General features: G+C 32.0%; 1 protein-coding gene across 1 annotated transcript; it reads left to right on the top strand.

Moving 5' to 3' along the window:
* Positions 1-1,002: 1,002 nt before the first annotated feature.
* Positions 1,003-1,578, top strand: LOC149142688 (putative RING-H2 finger protein ATL71). Its single transcript, XM_089451559.1, has one exon. It carries the CDS (start codon positions 1,003-1,005, stop codon positions 1,576-1,578), a length of 576 nt encoding a protein of 191 aa, XP_089307685.1.
* Positions 1,579-24,195: the final 22,617 nt, after the last annotated feature.

Here is a 24,195-nt window from a genome sequence, read left to right as displayed (position 1 = left end):
AAAAAAACATTACAAAAGCATATGCACTCCCACCTGTTTTTCACTGCTGCTTTGTTTTTACAATGGTCAACACATGATTTATGCACTGCTGTGCATCTCCCTTGATTGTTCGCTGCTGCAAATTGTCACTTTTATCCCATGTGCAAAAAAAAATAAAAATTACAGTCGCTATCCCTTTTCGTTTCATTCATCCTGCAAATGAACCCAGAACAAAAACATATCAGGGCAATTCAATTTTACTTGCCAAACTCCCGTGTAATAAAATTTCACCAACAATCTACGAACGCCATTTAATTCTCAGCATGGCGGTCAATTAATTCATTGACAAGTCGGCGATCAAAACAAAAGTTTGTTTTACTCCACGCAACATTAACTGCAGGTTTGTACGCAACTTCGGCTTTGATCAACGGTGGAGATCCATCCTTGCAATCGGACGGTTGACGGCGATTTCGGGAGACCCTTCCATGCTGAACGTTACTGTCCAGGGAATGGGCGGTCAAACAAAAAGTTCAGGCAGCTTGTAACAGATCCTGGTTGGTTGACTTGATCGGACGCTATTCGCACACCAAACTCACACAAGTTAATCGAAGTTTAATGTCTGGGGAATTGGTGGTTTCAGAGTTGTACACTGGACTCGTGGCTGGAGCTGATTGTGTCGGAGGCCTCGAGTGAAAAACAGCCTTTGGCAAAAGGCGGTGCGATATGAGGCAGTGGTTTTACGGAGCTGTTTTCCTGCTGCATGATGGCTGAGTGGGAACTGACTGCCGTCGCTGTCCACGTCCGCGTCCACGCTGATTTCTGCTGCAGTTGGAATTAATATTCCAACAAAAATCGGGACTGTACATGAAAGAATACTCCATTTCTTATTACAGTTTGCCCCACAAATCCTTCCATCATGCATTGAATGTCTAAGGAATGCCAAGCACGGAATTGCTGCGTTGCAGCAGGCATAATAATCAATCTCACAGCCGATGCCCGCCATAGCTAGCAGTATATACTGAGATGGACAAAAATTCAACTTCACCTAATCCTGGAAATTCTGGTAGTGGGTTTGCCGTGCTGCTATCGATGGGAGCCGGGGTCATAATACTCATCGTTTTGTTACTTACATATTTCCTCCTACGTTGTCGCTACGGAAATCCGTTACTTGATCCACGAAGATGGGCTAACGATCGCGCAATCGGCTTTCCTACCGCCCACTTGAACCACGACGGCGCTGTGATTGGGATCGATGGCGAGACGTTGGATTCATTCCCCAAGATGTTATATTCTGACAAAGTTTGCCAATCGTTCAAATCTGCAGAAGGAAATGAATTAGACGAAGCAGAGGATAAGAAGTGTTGCTCAATTTGCCTGAGCGATTACAACGAGTCGGAGGTCGTGAAGGTTATCCCTGATTGCGATCACATGTTCCACATCGACTGCATTGATGAATGGCTTTGCCTGCATGCAACTTGCCCCATCTGCCGAACTTCTCCTCTTCCCTCACGGAGCTCCAGTTCTCTCGCGCAAGAAGCCCCTGCAGCTACTATTCTCACACTTCTTGAACATGATTCGTTCCGCCCTTTTCCAGAATAAGGCTGAGGTTGTACTGTATAGTAACATACCCCAAAACTCTGTTCTTTCACAAAAAATATTCTTTGTGCTTGCCTATATATATTATATGGATAATGGTAAGTAACTTGGTCCTTACATGTTCTTTAAGTAAACCAGTGAGAAAAGACGTTATGTTTGTTCCGTTTAAGGGATTTATCAAATTCAATGCATAAGACAGAAAATGTGGAAGTGTGGAGTTTCTATAGGAGCGTAAATGAAAAATATTTAGATCTTCTTGTTAGCTCCATGTACTACGTTCGCAAAATCTAGGCTCACAGGCTCACTTTGCTATGTTATATGTCAATATTTTCATGCTTCCAATTACATTATTTTGATTTGGTTCATGTCTAATTCTATGGCATAGTTCATAAGTATATTTTATGGTGTTTTTAAGCATATCAGAGAACCATTCTCGGGCTACTAGCTACTACAGATAGAGAAGTCACTGGAATTCGTGAAAAATCTGTTTAATATTTATTTTCACTCCTCCTTAACAAAGTCATATGGGAAGTTACCTGTTATGTTTGTATCACAGGTCCAACTTAATACGACACATATGATAAAATGGATCTACTTTTAATATTTTTTATTTTCCTTTTTTTTAAGATGGTGTTAGTGTTTTTGGGTTTAGATTTGTTTTGTTGGATAATTTAATTCTAATTATTTGTTAGCGGTTAACATTGTCTCTTCAAATGTTTTAGTTCAGTTTTACTTAGTTTGATTTAATTGGACAAAAGATCGATCGGTATGTTACAATCTGATCGTGGCGAGTATAGTTTAGTGAGTAATTTTTAATACTGAGAATAGTTCTCTGCTCCAGGGTTTTGTTCTCTTCAATTTTTCTGATAGTATCAGAGCTAGTTTACATGAGACTCCCTAATCAAAGAAAAAAACAACAGAGAGGAAGAAAAATCTGCATAAAACTCTTTGAGAGAAACTTTGAAAAAAAAACAAGAGAACAAAAAAGCCAACTATGACTGAGCAGAAAAGACGATTGAATAAAATTCAACTTAAAGTGTAATATTTTTTAAAAAATGAAAATGATTTTGATAACGCTCTTTGTTATTTGGATACACTACTTTAATCTGACTAGTACAGTTGAGAAGTTTGAAGAGTGGACGCTTTTTGCCCAAACGCGGCTCCTCTTCGCCAAACAAGAGTTAGCATTCCGTTGACGCGACAACGAAATTCCGTTGAAAAGAACGAAAGCTGAACGGTGGGTCTTCATACGGAGGGAACACCATTTTTTTCCGAGGCCCTTTACAAAAACCCACGAAAAGCATTAAGGTTTCGAAAACATTATTTTAAGAATGCCCATGTATTGTTTAAAAAGGGGTTTGTTCATATTTTTTTAAAAACGGGTTTCTTCATAGTTGAATGCCCATGTATTGTTTAAAACGGGGCTTTGTGCATGCCTTTTCAAAAACGGTTTTCTTCATGGTTCCTTTTAAAAAAATATCACGAAGCTTTAAAACAAATACCAATACACATTAAAATTGGTTGTGAAAGGGTTTTTGAAAAGGGTTTTGTAAAAGTTCTGAAATTGGTAAGGAATTTGTACACTTACTTATTTTATTCTTAAGAATGAAAGAAGTCATTTTAGAGATATAGTTTCGATGTTTGAAGTTTGATTGGCATGGTGAGTCGTAGTGAGTCAACAATTAATAGATGGGCAAAGTCAAGAGGTTGAGAAGTTTTTCTAATCAATAAATGAGAAAAGCCAAGAGGTTAAGAAAGTCAAAGCATCAAAGCAATAACAGGAGATATTTGATATGTTTAGATTTGGATGTGAAAATGAAGTAAAACTGTCATTTTTCTCCTCATTTCAGATGCCAAGACAACTAAGGAAGTTTGGAATACTCTTGAGAGGTGTTTTGGTGTAAGGGGGAGCACTGAAGTTGAAGATGAAGGTGGATCTATAGCAATAGATCCACATCAAGTGGAAAAGTTTTTTGAATCCTAGTATGCATAGCTACAAGTGGATGAAGATTTGGTAAATCAAGCAGAAGAGATTGTTGATGAAAATTTGGTAAATCTAGCAACAAAGCTTGCTCATGAAATTTTGGTGAATGCATCAAGAAATCTTGTTGATGAGAGTGAAACTGTCATTGGAGTAGTCAATGCTATGGTGAATCCAACAATTAATATTGTTGATGTAAATTTTGATGAAGAATTTTTGGTTAATGATGAATGGTTGCAAGTGATGCAACAAAAACATAATATTGACATGATGCTATTTGGTGAGATAATCCCACTTGAATCTGAAAACCAAGTAGAAGAAAACTTGTTTGCAGTAGCACATGTTAGTACAGAAGTGGAAGAGAGAGAGAGACACACACAAACACAGACAAAGAAGGAAGCCTACAAAGAAAAAACTAAGAAAACGCACATAGAGGCAAAGACAAAGAAGTAAGCCTACAAGGAAAAAACAAGGATAGGCAGAAAAGAGAAAGCTCTCACTGCAGAGAAAAAGAAAATAATCAATATGGTTCTGTAAAAAAATGTAATCCTAACATTGATTTCCAGTGTGGAGGTACACAAAATGATTATGAAGAAGAGTTAAATTTCCTTGAAGCATGGCTTTGATGAAGTTTGCATAGAAGATGCGAAAATGAATGTTGAAGAAAGCTTGCATGATGAAAGCATCAATGAAATTTTCAAATATTGGAATCTTGAAGAAATATTTTTTTATTATAAACTTATGTTGCTGCGAATTACTGTTTAAAAAACAGATGATGAAGATTACACTACAAAAGATGACATCTGGTAACAGTCCACATATAATACTATTTTTGAAGAGAGCGAGGACATCGTTAGACAACTTGGAACTACCATATAATACTATTTACAACTTGGAACTACCATATAATACTATTTTTGAAGAGGGCGAGGACATTGTTAGACAACTTGGAAAAACAGATCTGTACAAGCAAATGAAGACACTGAAATTTGAAGCCTACAATAAGAGGAGAAAGCTGAAACAATTTAGAAGCTACATAATCTTGAAGAAGAAAAGAAAAAAGAATATCTAGTTGAAATAATTTTTTTAAATTGTAAGACTAGTTGAGACAGACCATAAGACATCTTAATTGAATTTTTATATGGTTGTAATTAAGGGGAGTGTTGGAGAATCTAATTCCAAACACTTGTTAGGTGTCAAAATTGTCCCTCCAATTATCCTAGTTTCACAGTGTAAGTAAAATTTCATCATTATTATTGATGTTTCCAATATAATTTTATAAACTAATTCATAATCGTGAGAAAATTAATCATCTTCTCCTTTTTGTTATATCTGACATTTTGGAACTTTAATTTTGAAACTTTAATGGGGAATCTTGACTTCATATTTTCTATTAGATCCATTTCCACTATTTACAGCAAGTAGCTGCACTGTTGACACGCACAACAGGTTCATACCACGGAATAAGCAGCATAGTGTGCCATGAGTAAGACACACAAAACATAATAAATTTTATATTGGAAAATAACACGGTGATCTCCTCCAACCGAACGCTGCAAAGACTTGACCAAATAGTGGACTGGATGATCACAGACAACAAGTCTGTCTCATGATCACACGGAGTTGTCACACAGTATGTTGCTGTGATCATCAAAAATAATTTCCTTCCATAGATTACTTTCACAAGTAGATAACGGCCTTACTCACCAGAATGGATACAGTGCTTGCACCATTGTTATGGTTGGATAAACCTAAAACCATTGCCATTATCAAGCAAGCAACAATAACCATTGAGTTGCGTATATTTCTGAACACATGAACTTTTACAGCTCACGCATACTCTGCATGTAACAAATTGACGAGAGCCTGCTTATGAATGATGGACCAACACCAAACTGCAATGGAAAAACCATGGCTGTACAAGCTCAGCAACAAACATCTCATATCATCTACTGAGGAAATAATCTATTTTCACCGATACGAAATGCTGTGATTGTTCGTACAAGACCTTTATATTGACTTTCATGATTAAACCCTTTCGTATATGGCACATAGACTTTAGTCATAGTATAATAATAATAATGAGAGATGGATGTACTGCATGATTTGCCCTTTATATAAAATACAATTAATTAGAAATGCCAGATTTCCACATATTTTTATTTAATTATATAATAATATTTACGAAAGTTTATCTTTATACTAATATATTGTTTTATTAAATTGATTTTTCAATTAATTAAAAAATATTATATTAAATTTAATATTTTTAAATTAAATCACACGCAACCACCATTCACAAAATTTAAAATTATTTTTGTTAATTAATTAATATTTTTTAAAAAGAAATATATTTTAATAAATTTAAGTTTTTTTTAATGGGTAAATCATTATTACTAATTGATTTTCTTCAATTTATTATTATTATCATCGGAATTTGTTTTAAAATGATTTTTTATTTATTATGTTATAATTAGTACAAACACAATAGTCTTATTTGAAAATAATTAAATGTGAATGTTTTGATTTTTTTAATAATCAGATTATAATAATTATAAATTTTGTAATAATTTAAATATTATTAATAACAAAATAAAATTTTAAAATTATTATTAAGCATAATAATTTTTTTATAGTAAAAAAAATGATATTGATGATCATGATGGTTAAAATCTAATGAGATCCAACTTTGGTTTATCGGACCTAAAGAAACGAATTATTTAGTTTGATTTAAGATTTTATTCCTATGCTCAAAAAGCTTGGAGAGAAATCTCCCAAGCTCACTATAATTTTGACATCGTAAAAGGCTAGGAAGGTCAATATTGCAACAAAGATTATGAAACTGAGATCTAATGTGCTCTAATGTGGTTGTACATGGGGTATTCTAAGAGGAAGTGATTTTCATCCCCGATGTTCATATTCTCACATAGATGGCAAATCCTTTCCATCCATGGTGTTTTATGTTCATATTCTCACATAGATGGCAGATCCTTTCCATCCATGGTGTTTTAGGAACTGCCCAACTACGTTTGACTATGGAGCTCATGAGAGTTGGTTCTAATCTTGGCTATATTAATTTTCTTCTTTGAGCTAGTTAAAACATAGATATACTTTTGATCTTTTAGAATGGGGTTGATGACCTCCTTATAATATCTTAATTTTCTTTTAGCTGTTAAATTTTTCTCACACCACATTTTTTCTTTGAACTCAGAAGTACCAATATTTTTAATGTTATTAATGTTTTGCAATGCAACATTCTTGTGGATCTCCCAATGGTTTAACCAGTCATGTGTCTTTATACCAACCTAGTTTGAGCCTTAGGTGGTTTTGGCTGGAATTTAAAGCTAGCTTAAGAAGTCTATGGTCTCCTATGTTACTGAGTTTGTGCTTGTACAACAAAAGATTAGTCATAGCTAGCCTATGGATAAGGGAAAGACCCACTTCTGTAAAGAGAATAAGATAAGGAAAAATAATAATGTAATAAAATAATTATTAATATCTTTTAAATATCAATTATAAATTTATTTTATATTAATATAGTTATTAATATATATTATAATTAGTTTAGTAATATGTATGATAATTTTTTTTTTTGAAAGATTTTAGTTCTCGTGATTGATGAATAATTCGTTTTTTAATATTATAATTGGTTCATTTATGGAATTTATGAAATAATTGTATGCGGTGTTGAAAATTACATATAATAACTGGTTCATTTATAACATTTATGAGATACTTGTATATGATGTTCAAAATTATAAACTCTCCATAAATTCTTTTATGTCTTTTAAATATAAATATTTTGTATTTTCTTTTGAATAATTTCTTAAAATTAAATCAATTCAATTTTTTTCCTTAAAATCACTTTACTTTTGTTTTCATTCCTTTAATATGTCATTTATATAAATAATTTTTGTTTTGCCATCTTTTAATATTTTTCTTTCTATTATACTATAAACTTTGCGAAAAATCCTTCCTCTAAAGACGAAACACATATATGCCAAGTGACACTTTCATCTTTTCTTTAGATGGACGAAACACATATATCCCAAGTGACACTTTCATTTTGTCTTTATGTCTATTGGGCAAAGGCAACTTTCTTGTGGTAGTTTAATCTTTTGTAGGATTTTCATTTGTTATATTTTATATTTAACCATGGTAGAGTAATAATAGGGAAATTTAACATATAAAGGGATTCAAGAACCAAATTCTCCATCTAATAAATTGTTTTTATTGGTTGAATTAACTCCTTATGGATCCGCATATACCAAAAAATATGTGACGTATTATTACAAAGGTAGAAATCAAAGAATTCACATAAAGTTAACAAGGGTTTACTCATAATTATGATGCAATTTTTTATAATTACTAAAATTTTGTACTAACTATTCATTTTTATCTTATATATACTTTAATGTTTGCCATGGGATTTATTGGGAGAAATATCATACTAAATAAGTTTATATGGAAGTGTATATTGAGAAAAAAATGACAAAATAAATTAAAGAAAAAATGACAAAACATAATGAGTATAGACAAAGGTTTTTTATATTAAAAAATATAAAAAATGGAACTCAAAGTTAATGAAAAAATATAAATGGATATAAAAAATGTTAATTGAAAAATGGATACATCTAATATCTATTAAAAATAGGGTTTTTCTAAATTGGGAAAGTGTATTGAGTTTGTCTATCGAAAATAGGGTTTTTTTTAAATTGGGAAGGTATATTGAGTTTGTATTGGTAGGGGGTTAAATAATGTGATTTTTAGAGGTATTTTCCAACATGCAATCAAATAAGAAGTATTGTTTAATATGTCACAAGCTCACGTGATATGCCAAATAAACCATATTTTTTAGTATGCCACAAACTCACCTGATATGCCAGAGGTTCATTGAGTGAAGCCCATGTGATAGTTCCACTCACATGAAATATTTATTTGAATTTGTCTTACCATTAAATTATTTAAGTGTCTTTTGGATTTACCTCAAATTGGGTGGAAAATGTTTGTGATCCTACATGTTGACCTATTTTGATAATTGTGACCTATTTTAATAATTGTGAGAAGGTTGGAATAGTAAGCCAGCCTTAAGATGAGCATAAAGTTTATCAGATAATAGTTTCTAGATATATTGATTGGTAGACATGAAATGAAATTATTGTATAATCTTTATTACTTTGAAGAACAAAAAAATTATATGTTATTATCAAATACGATGAAATATATCTCATTTTCATAATATAGACATATATAAGAAGTCTCATATATATATATATAATGAATTGTTTAAAATAATGAGACCAATTATCTAGTTAATATGAGGGAGATGTGTAATTCTTTTCATGTTCAATCTCAATTTGATATGTAAACTACTAAAATAAAAGTAAAAAAATTCTTAAAATAATAAAAAATAATGTCATTTTTAGTAAAAAAATAAAATGAAATTACACACTTAGATACATTATAGAACATCAATAATCACACTTTCACAATGCTTGATTAGTTTGTTGTTGATATTACAAAGTAATATGAAGGCGATGTAAAAATATTTCAATCTCACTCTCAGTGGTAAATAAAATATTTTGATATTCATTGGAAGAAACCTTATTTTATATAAATTTAAAAAAAAATAAAGTAATTAAAATTAAAATAAAATTTTATATTTTTACTTTTGACTGAGAAATATTTATTTTTCTTATAATTTTTTAAAAATATTTCCATACAAAATTTAAATAAACAGTTCAAATTAACTAATTTATTTCAATATACACTTCATATGTATAATACAAAATTTAAATAAACCGTGTAAATTAACTAATTTATTTCAATATACACTTCAATATACACTTCATATGTATATATATATATATATAAATTTTAATGTCTAACTACAATAACATGGTAACTACAATAACATAGTAACGTGGTGGTATGCGTTGTGGACTCTTCTTAGCCAATTTGTGGCACTTAGGCCTTCATAGATATTTCGCGTTCCCTTGCTTTCGCACATGACCCAAACTTTGCACTCCACTCATTATGGACACTCGAAGGTGCTGTTTATCCCAATTTAAACCCTTAGTCATAAACTAAGCCCCAGTGCCGACTCCAAATTAGCGGTAGGTGTTGTTATCACGTGGGCTCAATCCTAACATCCATGATTGACGTTGTAGATTGATGTATGGAGTTAATTGCAAGGGGGAATTACCCATTATGTTAGTGCGGGGAAGGGATCTATATTCGTAGTTCTAGCCTATGGTCCCACCTAATAAATCAGACAACTAAAACTACGCGACCAAGATCCATGGATCTTATGGATTACACAGGGGGTAACACTTGATATCAGCGAGATATAGGGGTGTCCACACTATAGGGGTGTCCACACTTGCAGTTTTTCCCTCAAGATTCTAGTTCGGCTATTCAACCCTATTCATATACAAAATGTCTTGTCACACCCCAAACTTCCTTAACCCTATTCTCTGTGGCACTATTAACGTTCAAATTTTGAATTCGTGGATTAAAACTCAGGTTTCAAGTATGGGTGAAATTTTCAAGCTTTGTTAAGCCATTAAAAACCTACAATGACCTTCGTGGTTCACAAACCGGCATCCATGAAACTTATACATCAAGTTTCGTGCAATAATTTACCACTGATCCGGTCTCCGTTAATAAGAAATGAGGATACAGTATTTTCAAATTTTGACCCATCTAAACTATTAGAAATGGGAATAGATAGTGCTAATCAGAGGGATCAGCTTCATTAGTAAGGAAGTTATAGAGTTAGATAATACTCTCAGAGTTATGGCTCCTTCTCTCTTTTTCTCGGCATGGGTCTACAATTTACATCTATATATAGAACAAAGAAAATATCTTATAATTGAAAATGGATGTCGCTCCTAGTAGTGCATCTCCTAAGGTTACATCTGGAGATTTTTTACAAGATTTCTAATTGATTACATACAACTATATCATAAAGGACATATAAGAAATGCAAACAAATTCTTCTAGCCTAAATATCAACAAGTAGTTTTCCCCATGGGGACAAGATTTCTTTTAGGATGCTCCTGCATAAGTATCCCTTAGAACAAAAGAAGTTTTCATGAACTCATGTCTATGAAATCTTCCATAGTGTGACCATGTTTCTAGATCTATGAACATTCATCCAAGTTGCATGTCCTTTTGGGAGCCACATCCATTTGACTAAATACTCATCATATTCCTTCATCCTGGTAATTTTTACAGGATTTTGGTGAAGGACCATCTCCATCTGAAACTTTTGGGTTATAGGTAGCTAGTCCTTCCAGTAAATCTTCTCTTTTTCATCTTCCTTCTCATCTTCATTTTCACTATAGGGGTACAAATCTGCCACATTAAATATGAGATAGATCCCTATATTAGGGAGTAACTCAGTTTCATATCCCTTAGCAAAGAATTGCCTCAATAATTTATAGGTGCCAATTTTCTCTAGTTTCAGCTTATTGTACTCGTATATTGGAGCTATTTTTTTCTTAAGTGTGTAAAAACCATGTTTACCCACTTTAAAATTAACTTTTCATCTATTTAGGTCTTCCCTCCGCTTGTATTTATAGCTTCTTTTTTTAGCCACCCCGCAATATGCTCATGTAGCATTTGCATGGCCATAACATATTCTTACAGATCAAAACTTCATGAAAGCTCTGAGATGCCTATGGGATGCATGCCATATACAATTTGTAATGTGATCTTTCTTGTGCTTATATTAGGTGAATCATTGTACGAAAATTTAGCACATAGGACTACTTAATCCCACTGACCTTTTTGTTCATTTCCAAAGATTCTATTCACTACTTTAGTCTTTCCATATTTTTGGGGATGATAGGCTAAGCTATATAAAAGGTTTTTGCAAGGATTCTTCCATAAATTCCTACAAAAATTCCCAACAAGTTTAATGTGATGGTCTCAAACCATGCTTCTAGGTAGCCAGTTCATTCTTATAGTTTCTTCGAAAAATAATTTTTCAATGTGTGTACCATCATTAGTTTTGGAGCATGGTATAAGGTGTGTCATTTTTTAGAATTTGTCCAGCACTACAAAAATGGAATCATTTTTTCTTTGTTTTATGGAAAAGCCTATAACAAAATCCATACTAATGCCATCCCATTATTTGTTTAGTATGGGTAATGGTTTATATAAACCAACATTTTGTTTCTTCCTTTTGGCACATTAGCAAATTTTACACTTATCCACAAACGTTTTAAAATCATATCTCATTCTTGGCTGGAAATAAAAAGAGCTTAGTTCAGCATATGTTTCCTCATGGCCAAAATGACCAACTAGTGCTCCATTGTGCTTTTCTTTCAGCAAATTGTCTCGCAGCAAACCCTTTGGAATGCGCAATTGACTACCCTTCAACAACAATCCCTCCTAAATTATAAATTCAAACAAAGGGGTTATATCCCTAAGCACTAGATTCTTTCATGATTCATAAGCTTATTTAAATTCTAGGTCCTCGTACATTTCTTTGTGAAAGGAAAAGTTTATGGGATAAATGTCCTAGATGGATTGATCTTTCAGGTTTTGACCCAAATAAATGTTTACTACTTTTTATTATTTCTAAAAATGATTTACCTAAATTTTATAAGATACATTGGTTTTACCTTAAAATTAGTCAAAAAAAATATAAGTATTGTATAAAATCATTATAAATTTAATTATGTTTACAAAAAATATCACCAAATATTGTATAATTTGCATATTAGGAGCCAATAATATTATTCGCCAAAATTTTTACACTTTAAAATATATTTCCATCCTAAAAATATCCTTTAATTATTTTTCTTTTATTCTTTTATTAAATTTATATTTATATTTCACATGTATTATTTATATTTTATTTCTTTATTAAATTTAAACTTATATTTCATATATGTTTACAATAGTGTAGTATGGATACAACTTATAATTATAATACATTTTTCTAATAGAAAACTATTTTTAGTTGAGATTTTAAAACTCCTCTGGCCATTGTGTTATTATGAATCCTTTGTGAAATTCTAGCTCTTGATTGAGAGTTCAAAATTTTTTGAATTCAAGCTTATGTGATCTATATCAAGTTTATGAGACATGTTTTCGGCAATAATGACGTCATAATTCATAGGTTGATGCATTTCGAACTAGTCAGTGTGGTTCATCGTCAAGACAAGATGAAGAACTAGATCATGGAAACAAGTTAAATAGAGAGACAACTCATTCCAATCGCTAGAAATAGCTACTTTTGAGTAAAGGAAATGGCTATAATTAACTGGACTGTAGCTACAAAATACTGGACCTAGTATTAGGGGAAGTATTATTAATTAGTTAATTAATTATGTCATATGTTGGATTTATTTAAATTAAATCTATGCATAACTAAATGAATGAACTTAAATTAAGGACTTTAAACTCAAAACATCTAATTGTTTAATTTAAAACCAAATAAACTAATATTATTATAGGATAAATAAATGCTTATTACCTAAATAATTAATTAGTTAGCTTATTTACCAATATTATTTATATAAGTATATACGTAACCAAATATGCCTTATCCTCTTTTAATTTAAATAAAATAAATTTATAATAATACTCTTATATGAAGGATTATGGGATAAGCTAGGATAAAAGTTTATTGATTAATTATTTAATTAGTTTATATATATATATATATATATATATATATTACTAAGTTAATTATATGAATAAATAAATAAGGAATGAAATAATTAATTAAATTAAATAATTTCTAAAAACAAATTTGTTTAAATATCATGTTTAAACGAATTTGTTTAAATATCATGTTTAATCAAATTTATTTAAGAAGTAAATTAATTAAGAACCTAAACTAATCTAATAAAAATAAGGGAAGTTTTATTATCCTCTTATGATAAATAAAATAAAAATATTAATAATATGAATAAAGAAAGGTAATGAGTACCAAGTAAAAAAGGAAAACCAATAAATCAAATAGAAATGAGAAATAAGGTGAATTCAAATAATCCAAAAGACTAGGGAATAAAACTAGAAAGGAGATCAACCAGAACGAAAAATGGAAGAAAAAAGGGTGGGGGGCGGGAGCGGCTAAGAGGAAAGGGCAGGGATCCAACAGCTGCTAATTTTGTAGCCATTATCCGTGTTGATATTGCTCGGTCTCCTTTCAATTTCTATGGCCTCCCTAAACTTACAGTGATGAAAATGAGCAATCTTAACAATAACTTTGGCCTCCTCGATATAAATATGATTCTTAGTTTTCTCCGCGTGTTCTACCAAAGTAGAAGACAGTGTCCTCCCATGCTTGATGTCGGCTGCGTGCTCATTAATCCTCCGATTGATCAAGCACCCAGTTTCACCAATATAAGGGGCCTCACAAGAACATGGAATAACATAAACACATTTCATGTCCTTAAGATCGACAAAATCTTTATAGATCTTAAAGAGCTATAAATAATATTAAAAGTTCTAAAATTCTAAAATTCTAAAACCATTTCCATTTTTAAAAATAAATTCCAAAAAATTAATAAACGAGGCAACTTGGTTTCTCAATAAATGAATTAAGCAAGTCCTTTAAATATACATATCCTAACCTTTCATTTCATTGAAACATCTAATCTCCAAGGAGAAAGTACACGCAAGTTTATCCTCGTAATGCCTATAAAAGCATTCCATTTTAAATACTAATAAGCTATCAAATGGGCTTCGTCATATTGCTGCATAATTACGATATTATCATGATAGTTTATCGGTATCATCTAAAGGAACACGATCTTTTTGGATCTTCTCATTTGGTATGTGCTATCTCAAGAATAATGGCTACATGGATCGCTCATTTGCACTTTGCTATCTCAAATATAATGGCTAATAGGATTTACATTTGATTACCATGTTTTAAAATGATTATTTCTTGGTTTAAATTATATTTTTTAATGGATAAATCGATTTATGTTGTAGATAATTACTTTCCATTAGTTTTGAGCTTAAAGTTTATATAGTGTAGTGTTAGTTATGTATGCGGAAGTGTTACTTATGTATATGTGAATTTAGATTAAAGTTTAGCTAATTTCTAGGTTTAGGAAGTGTTAGTTATGCATGTGGATAATGTGGATAATGTGTGATTTAAAATTAGAACATTTATTCTTAAGGAATTATTTATTCATGTAACTTTACAAACTAAATCAATATAATTTAAGCAGCAATTCATATCAAATTGTGTTTATTATGCGGTTTTTTCTGGTTGGAGCTGGTGCTAACCACCTTTCACCAGTCAATTTAAAGTATTTTGAGAAAATTTGCCCATATTCTGCAAAGACACTGCCACAGTGAACTGTTAAGCCGCGGTCAAAAGCGGCGTTGAGTCATAGCGATATTAGATACAAAGTGGCATACCAAGGTTTCAAGGAGCTATTGCTATGATGCTCTTCTGCCATGGATCAAGCCATTGCTAGGAAGAGTAGATGTTGGACTGCCATTTCAGTTGTAACTGTCACCATAGCCATGAAAGGAATAAGGATCAGCTTACCCTAGATCTGTCGTCACTTGTAGCTGCAGTGAGCCACCGTGCCGCCAGCCCACCATTTGGTGAAGGGGTCAATTGTTTTAAATAATAATAATAATAATTAATATATATTTTTAGGGTCACAGCCAAGCCAGACACCAAATTGGTTTATGAGACCCTCTTGTTTGTGGGATAAGGGTTCCACCTCTGCACAGCGATTTGACTGCTAAGTCTACGAAAGCATACATACTCTATCCCCTCTGGTTTGAACCTGTGACCTCTTAGGAGGAAACACATACTCTTAACCATTAGGTCCACTTAAACAAACTTATTGAGATTATTAAATTCACTCACATGTTTCAAAGTGCACGAGTCATTCACCATTTACTAAAAGGTTGAAATGTTTGAAATTCACTCATAACTTTCAATCTTCATGAGTTGTTCATCCATGCATAAATATGATATGAAAACTTTATTTTTTGGAAACTTGGAAATGTTTTATTTCTAAAGAGGTTTTTTTAATCATTGTATAAAGGAAAAAGCAAAGTGACATAATTACATTGTATAAAGGAAAAAGCAAAAAAAAGTGACTTGCGGGTTTTTAAGAGGGATTTATAAAAGGGAATTTGATTTTTACTTTTGAAGGTTTCTTCAGATTAAATGGAAGGAGATCTTTAAGTAGATTATAACCAGGAAAAGCTAAAAAGTTTGGGTGATTCAGAGGTAGATATGGTGACCTCCTAAGGATACATGGGAACTTGTAGTCTACAGCGGTCTAGAGTGAGTGAGCTAATGAGACAATCAAACACGCTTTAACGTACCCATGGAAAGATCAATTCAATGTGAACAAAAATAATGTAAAAGCACTTATTGCTATCCAAAATGGTGTGTATGCCACCATATTTCCCAATATGTATGGATAAAGGTCTTCCAATTACATTTTAAAGATAATTATCAGGGAATTACAAAGGTCAAGCGAGTTGAGTTTGAGATGTGAGGATGAATTTTGAGAATTTGAAGAAAGAATTAGAATTTGCTAATAAACTAAATATGAATGCAAGGTCCTCTAATTACATCTTAAATATAATTGTTAGGTAATTACAAAGGTCAAGCGAGTGGAATTTTAGATGTGAGGATGAATTTTGAGAATTTGAACAAGAAAGAATTAGAATTTTCTAATCAACTAAAGATGAATGGTGAAGAGTTTTAGAATCAGAACATGTTAGAGAAAGTTCTTGTAAACTCTAAAGACTCCTCACAACTATGAGTAAATGAGCTATAGAGAATTTTTTATCCCATGAATCTCCAAAAAACAAGACATGGACATTGCAATTATCCTAAATATTACAAAGAAATCTATTATATAAATAAGAGAGGCGATGATGTACAAGATCCAATGTATGAACATGATGAAGATACTGAAGTCCACTATATAGATACACATGTCTAGAATAAAATTGAAATCACCTTTGTAACAACAACAATAATAAGTGAGAAAAAATTGGTAGTGGAATTTGAATTTGGTTATAAAGATGGATTGCATCTTTTGAGGAGTGGCTTGCAAAGACCAAGTATAATTGAGATGGAATTGAGTATAGAAAAGTTCAGATAGCTACATCAGAAGATGAAACAAGAAAGATGATGTAAACCATCACTTTTGTTCAAGTTATTACAACAATAGAACAGAAAACGAATGAAAATGAAGATATTGTCTATGATGTTACTCATGTCAACTGAAAAGTCAAATAGCAGTAGCTAAGGTACTAAAACTAAGGGATCAATACTAAAACCCCAGGGGATTATGACCCCAATGAAATAATATTAAACCCATGGGACTAATATTATAAACCCAACCTTGTTAAACCCAAATATAAACACTACAAACACTAAAATAAACATGGTTTATTTTGATAGTGAGACAATCGTTGTCACAATGCGACATTCAAACATGTTCACCATGGTTTGCTGTGATTGACAATGGTTGACCATGATTGATATTCTAAACAGAAAGCAATAATAAAATGAAGGGATTAATACTAAAACCCCAAGGGATTATGAATTGAAGGGAATAATATTAAACCCATGGGACTAATATTATAAATCCAACATTGGTAAACCCAAATATAAATACTACAAACACTAAAATAAAAATAGTTTATTTTGATGGTGAGATAATTCTTGTTACAATGCGACATTGAAACATGGTTGACCATGTTTTGCTACGATTGATATTATAAACCTAAGGTAATAAAAAACCCAAATGATTAATATTATAAACCTAAATGAATAATAAAACCAAGGCATTAATACTAAAACCCCAAGGGATTATGAACCCAAGGGAATAATATAAACCCAAATATAAATATTACAAACACTAAAGTAAACATGGTTTATTTTCATGGTGGGACAATCTTTGTCAAAATGCGACATTCAACCATGGGAATAATATTATAAACCCAACATTGGTAAACCCAAATATAAATAATACAAACACTAAAATAAACATGGTTTATTTTGATGGTGAGACAATTCTTGTCGCAATGCGACATTCAATCATGGTTGACCATGTTTGGCTATGATTGAAAATGGTTTACCATGATTGATATTATTATAAACCTAAGGGAATAATAAACCCATGGGATTGATATTATAAACCCAAATGAATAATAAACCCAAGGGATTAATACTAAAACCCGAGGGATTATGGACCCAAGGGAATAATATTAAACCCAAGGGACTAATATTATAAACCCAACATTCATAAACCCAATTATAAATATTAAAAAGACTAAAATAAACATGATTTATTTTCTTGGTGAAACAATCCTTGTCAGAATGTGACATTCAACCGCGGTTGACCATGGTTGACCATGATTAATATTATAAACCTAAGGGAATAATAAACCCAAGCGATTGATATTAAAACCCCAAGGTATTATGAACCCAAGGAAATAATATAAACCCAACATTCATAAACACAAATATAAATGTTACAAACACTAAAATCAACCTGGTTTATTTTCATGGTGGGACAATCTTTGTCAAAATGTGACATTCAACCATGGGAATAATATTATTAAACCCAACTTATTTACATTAATACTAAAACCCCAAGGGATTAATACTAAAACCCCTAGGGACTATGAACCCAAGGGAATAATATTAAGACCAAGAGATTAATACTAAAACCCCAAGGGATTATGAACCCAAGCGAATAATATTAAGCCCAAGGGACTAATATTATAAACCCAATATTGATAAACCCAAATATATATATATTACAAACACGAAAATAAACATTGTTTATTTTGATCGTGAGACAATCCTTGTCACAATGCAACATTCAAACATGGTTGACCATGGTTGGCTATGATTGACAATTGTTGACCATGATTGATATTATAAACCTAAGGGAATAGTAAACCTAAGGGATTAATACTAAAACCCCAAGGGATTATGAACCCAAGGAAATAATATTAAACCCAAGGGACTGATATTATAAACCCAACGTATATAAACCCTAAGACAAATATTATAAACATTGAAATAAATATGATCGACCGTCATTGATGTTCATATTGAGACAATCCTTATCACAATTCCATGTTGTAGCATGGTCGACATCATAATAAACCATGTTTGACTCAGGAATAGTAAACCCAAGCGATTGATATTATAAACCCAAGGGATTAATACTAAAACCCCAAGGGATTATGAACCAAAGGGAATACTATTAAACAAAAGGGACTAATAATATAAACCCAAGGGAATAATAAACCCCAGGGATTGATATAATAAACCCAAAGGAATAATAAACCCAAGGGATTATTATTTATTTTCATGGTGAGACAATCCTTGTCACAATGTGACATTCAAGCATGGTTGGCTATGATTGACAATGGTTTACCATAACTGATATTATAAACCTAAGGGAATAATAAAACCAAGGGATTAATATCAGAAACCCAAAGGAATAATAAAACGAAGGGATTAATCCTAAGACTCCAAGGGATTATGAACCCAAGGGAACAATATTAAATTGAAGAGACTGATATTATAAACCCAACGTATATAAACCCTAAGAAAAATATTATAAACGTTAAAATAAACATGATCGATCATCATTGATTTACATATTGAGACAATCTTTGTCAATGCGATGTTGGACCATGACTGAACATGATTGGTTTTCATATTGAGAAAATATTTGTCGCAATGTGATGTTGGACCATGGGCGACCATAGTTGATTTTCATATTGAGACAATCTTTGTCCCAATGTGATGTTGTACAATGTTTGACCATGGATGACCATGGCTTTCATAATGTGACATTGGACCAAGAGACCATCTTTGTCACAATCTGACCATGATTATTGACCATGGTTGACCATGATTAAGAATGGTTGATTTTCACATGGAGACATCTTTGTGACAATGGGACATTGGACCATGGTTGATTTTCATATTGACCATGGTTGACCACGATTGACCATGATTGGTTTTCATTTGAGACAATATTTGTCACAATGGGGCATTTGACCATGGTAGACCCTGATTGAAGATGGTTGAAACGACTGATTTTCATATTGAGACAATAATTCTTATAATGTGATGTTGGACCATGTTTGACCACGAATGGCCATGCTTGATGATGGCTGACCATGATTGATTATCATATTGAGACAATCTTTATCACAATGTGACGTTGGATAGAGAGACAATCTTCGTCACAATGTGAAAATGATTATTGACCATGGTTGACCATAGTTGACAATGATTGACCATGGTTGATTTTCACATTGAGACAATCTTCGTCAAAATGCGACATTGAAACATGGTTGACCATGGTCGACAATGGTTGACCATGGTTGATTTTCATGTTGAGACAGTTCTTTCACAATGTGATGTTGGACCATGGCTGACCATGATTGACGATGGTTGATTTTCATATTGACCATGATTTATTTTCATTTGAGACAATATTTGTCACAATGTGGCATTTGACCATGGTAGACCATGACTGAAGAGGGTTGACACCGCTGATTTTCATATTGAGACAATAATTCTTCTAATGTGATGTTGGACCATGTTTGACCACGAATGGCCATGCTTGACGATGATTGACCATGGTTGATTATCATATTGAGACAATCTTTATCACAATGTGACATTGGACAAAGAGACAATCTTCATTATAATGTGAACATGATTATTGACCATGGTTGACCATTGTTGACAATGATTGACCATGGTTGACTTTCACATTGAGACAATCTTCATCAAAATGTGACGTTGAAACATGGTTGACCGTGGTCAACAATGGTTGACCATGGTTGATTTTCATGTTGAGACAGTTCTTTCATAATGTGATGTTAGACCATGGCTGACCATGATTGACGATGGTTTATTTTCATATTGACCATGGTTGACCATGATTGACCATGGTTGAGCATAATTGACCATGATCGATTTTTATATACAATCTATGTGACAATGCAATGTTTGAATAAATATTATAAACCCTAAAATAAACATAGTTGTCCATTGTTGACCATGGTTGATTTTCATATTCCCTTAATCTTTGTCACAATGCGATGTTGGACCATGGTTGGCCATGATTTATTTTCATATTGAGACAATATTTGTCACAATGCGACGTAGAGACAATCTTTGTCACAATGCAACATTGGACCATGGTTGACCATGATAATATTATTTAATGTTATAGATATTAATAGTTAATGTTAAAATTAATATTTATAAAATATTAATAATATTGAAAGTAATATTAATAATATTAAAAGTAATATTAATATTAATATTCGTATTCATATCAATTAATATTAATATTAAAATTAAATTTTATAAATAAATGAGAGTACCTTTCAGATTAATCACATTATTAGGATTTGGTCGACATTTCGAACCAACTAATGTGATTCATCCATATTAGATGTGGTTCATCCACATTAATTGGTTCAAAATGTTGACCAAATCCTAATAATGTGATTAATCCGAAAGACACTCTCATTTATATTAAGTTTTGGTGGGACTACATCATCATCATGTCAAATATATCATCCCAATAGGGGAAGATAATTGAATGGATGACTTCACATGAAGGAGTGCCTTAACAAATCACTTGATCACCTTCTATACAAGACTCATGGACTATTAATAATATATTTAAAATTTCATATATTATTTTCATATTAAAATTAAATGAGTTACACATCTTCCTCTTTTCTTTTGTGGAAACAATTGATTTTTTTTTTTTTAATTTCAATTTATTTTCTTTAAATGTTAAAATATTTTGTTATAATTAACATACGTGTGTGCATGTGTGTAAGTTTATCTTGGGTGGTTTGGTGAAATAGTTGTTATCCTCCCCACCTAAGTTCAATTCTAGTAAACATACATTTTAACGATTTAGAATTGGTTGTAATATCAACAATGTGTCTTCGTGATACTGGTGGTCATACAAAAGCTAGAGAGCGAATATTGATGTTTTATAACACCTTTAATGTTTTTTTCTAAAACATATTTTATGTATATAATATTGTATAATATTGCAACTTGGGAATCCATCTAATGGACTAATTGTCATTTTGGAAACATGGATTAATCATCTAGTCAAAATGATGTTATTGGTTTATAAATTAATTGGCTATAATATCAACAATGGGCCTCCTTGATATTGTTGATTATACATAAGCTAGACAAAGAATATTAATGTTTTATGACATCTTTAATGTTCTTTTCTAAAACATATTGTATGTATATAATATGGCAACTTGGGAATCTATCTAATAAACTAATTTTCATTTTGGAAACATGGATTAATCATCTACTCAAAATGATTTTATTGGTTTATAAATTTACTAATACCCTATAAATTTTAGTGTAATTAAAAATATATATCACAGTCTTAATATAGGAATTAACTATCCCATCTCAATAATTAATTGCAAAAATATAAAACTAACCACCTACCGAGAATATTATTACCATTTTGAAAATTTAACAATAAGTATAATTTTTTTATATAGTAACAAACCTTTATGGTATTTCCATCATAAAGTTCATAAAGATTCATATAAGACGGTATATAAAAGTATTCCTTACATTAAATTTTTAAAATAAAATATAACATTTCCTTTTTCCAAAATGGAAGCATAAATTTTGGTGAAATAATTTTTAAATGACTCTAATAACAAGTTTCTTTTTGTTTTATACAACTACATCAAAATATATTATAAAAATAAATACAAATTATATTAATTATTTCAATCTCTCCGATCAGATCTTCAATTGGAAGAAAGAGGAACAACCTGCCACCATCCCTCCTAGATCTTCAATTGGAAGAAAGAGGAACAACCTGCCACCATCCCTCCTGGCCAAGTAGCAATGAAATGTGGCAGCAGCCCTCCCCGAGTGAATTAATGATCGCATTGCATTGTTTATAAGCATTGCTCTATCCATGCGAGCTTATCTGCTTGCCTCTATTTTGTACCCTAGTGTAATATCCCTATATATAGAAGTCCTCTATTTACATTTGGCAGTCATGATAATACGAAAATATTATTAATATAATAGGTTGAACTAATACTAGCCCTTTTCCTCTCAAGTAATGGTGTTTCATTAAAATAAAAACAAGGCTCCACCTCTAGAGCCATAATCAATAACAAAAGTGAACTTTGTAACATTGAATAAGCAGAACACGGTCCCAAAATTAACAATGCTGATGGCCGTAAGTTATAAATAATACGCAGGCAAAACCTTATGTTCCCAACCAATTGCAAAGGTCCCGGCACTATTGATGTGTCAAGTTTTTTCGACCCTTTGTAATTCAACCATATTACAAAGTGTGTTATCCCTGAACAAAGCAGTCCTCAAAAATTTATTGACAGAACCAACACTCATTGGAGTTCATCCTTAACCATGTTAAACGTGAACCTTGACAGCTGTATTACAAAGTGTGTTATCCCTGAACAAAGCAGTCCTCAAAAATTTATTGACAGAACCAACACTCATTGGAGTTCATCCTTAACCATGTTAAACGTGAACCTTGACAGCTGCAGCGGAATAGCTGAGATAAGCGGACCGTAATTCTGCAAGAAAGTACTGTAGCATTAGTATATGTATTATGGACTAAAAGACAGAAAATGTAGCTTTAAATAGGCAACTTGCAAGTAACCCAATTTTGTTTAATTCCAGAACAATGAACACACTGTAAGAATTGTAGACCTTGTAAGCATTCATATTTGGGCACCTATTATGACCAAGCGATGTACCTGCACATTATCGTAGAGCCCAAACAGTGCAACAACGACCAGATTCAGATTTCTGGGGACTGCAAAATATTCTTTCTCCGGTAGATGAACAAGGAAAAGCTTCTTGCATTCCTGCAGGAAAGGCAATTCAACAAATTTGGCATACCACAACTGAAATCAAATGCGAAAAATGTTAATCGATAAAATTAATTAGTCACATTTAGATCTGATCAACACAGAAGACTATGAAATTTGACACCGAAACTAAAACCAAACATGAAGAATGTCGATCAAATTTGGCTCTAATAAACACAGAATTTTAATCTACAAAATCAACCAATGAAACTTGGCTCCGATTACCAAACATGAATTTTAATCTACAAAACTAACCAATGAAATTTGGCTCAGATTACCAAACATCTAATGGAAATCGATACCAGAGATAAAGCCAAATATGAAAATCTTAATTGATAACTACCCAATAAAATTTGGCTCCGATACCACTTCAGCTTCATCTGAATCAGATTGTGAAATAACTTGGCCACCGTTTCAGTGCATGAATATATATGTTAGTCCCACAAACTAATATTAAAGTAAAGTTACAGCGTGGTTATAATATTACCTTTTAAGGAGATCAGCTGGCAGTCCCTGCTCGTTGAATCTCCAATCCATGTATGCTTTGGCCGAAATTTCCATAGAATACTTACCACTCGTAAAGCATTGCTCGATTATGCCTCCTGCATTTATCAACGATTGACGAGCAGATCGATTGATCTCCATAGTATTGCGAAAGTGAGGGATGAGCAACTTGTGAAGTGGGTGCAGTTTGCTCAAATGTCTATGGGCAGAAATGATAAATGGCT

Source organism: Pinus tabuliformis, chromosome X, assembly GCF_031772625.1.
Source record: "Pinus tabuliformis cultivar Carrire ecotype Pingquan chromosome X, CPIR1, whole genome shotgun sequence".
NCBI lineage: Eukaryota > Viridiplantae > Streptophyta > Pinopsida > Pinales > Pinaceae > Pinus > Pinus tabuliformis.
The sequence above is the reverse complement of the archived record's forward strand: the minus strand, read 5'-3'. Positions and strand labels throughout refer to the sequence as shown.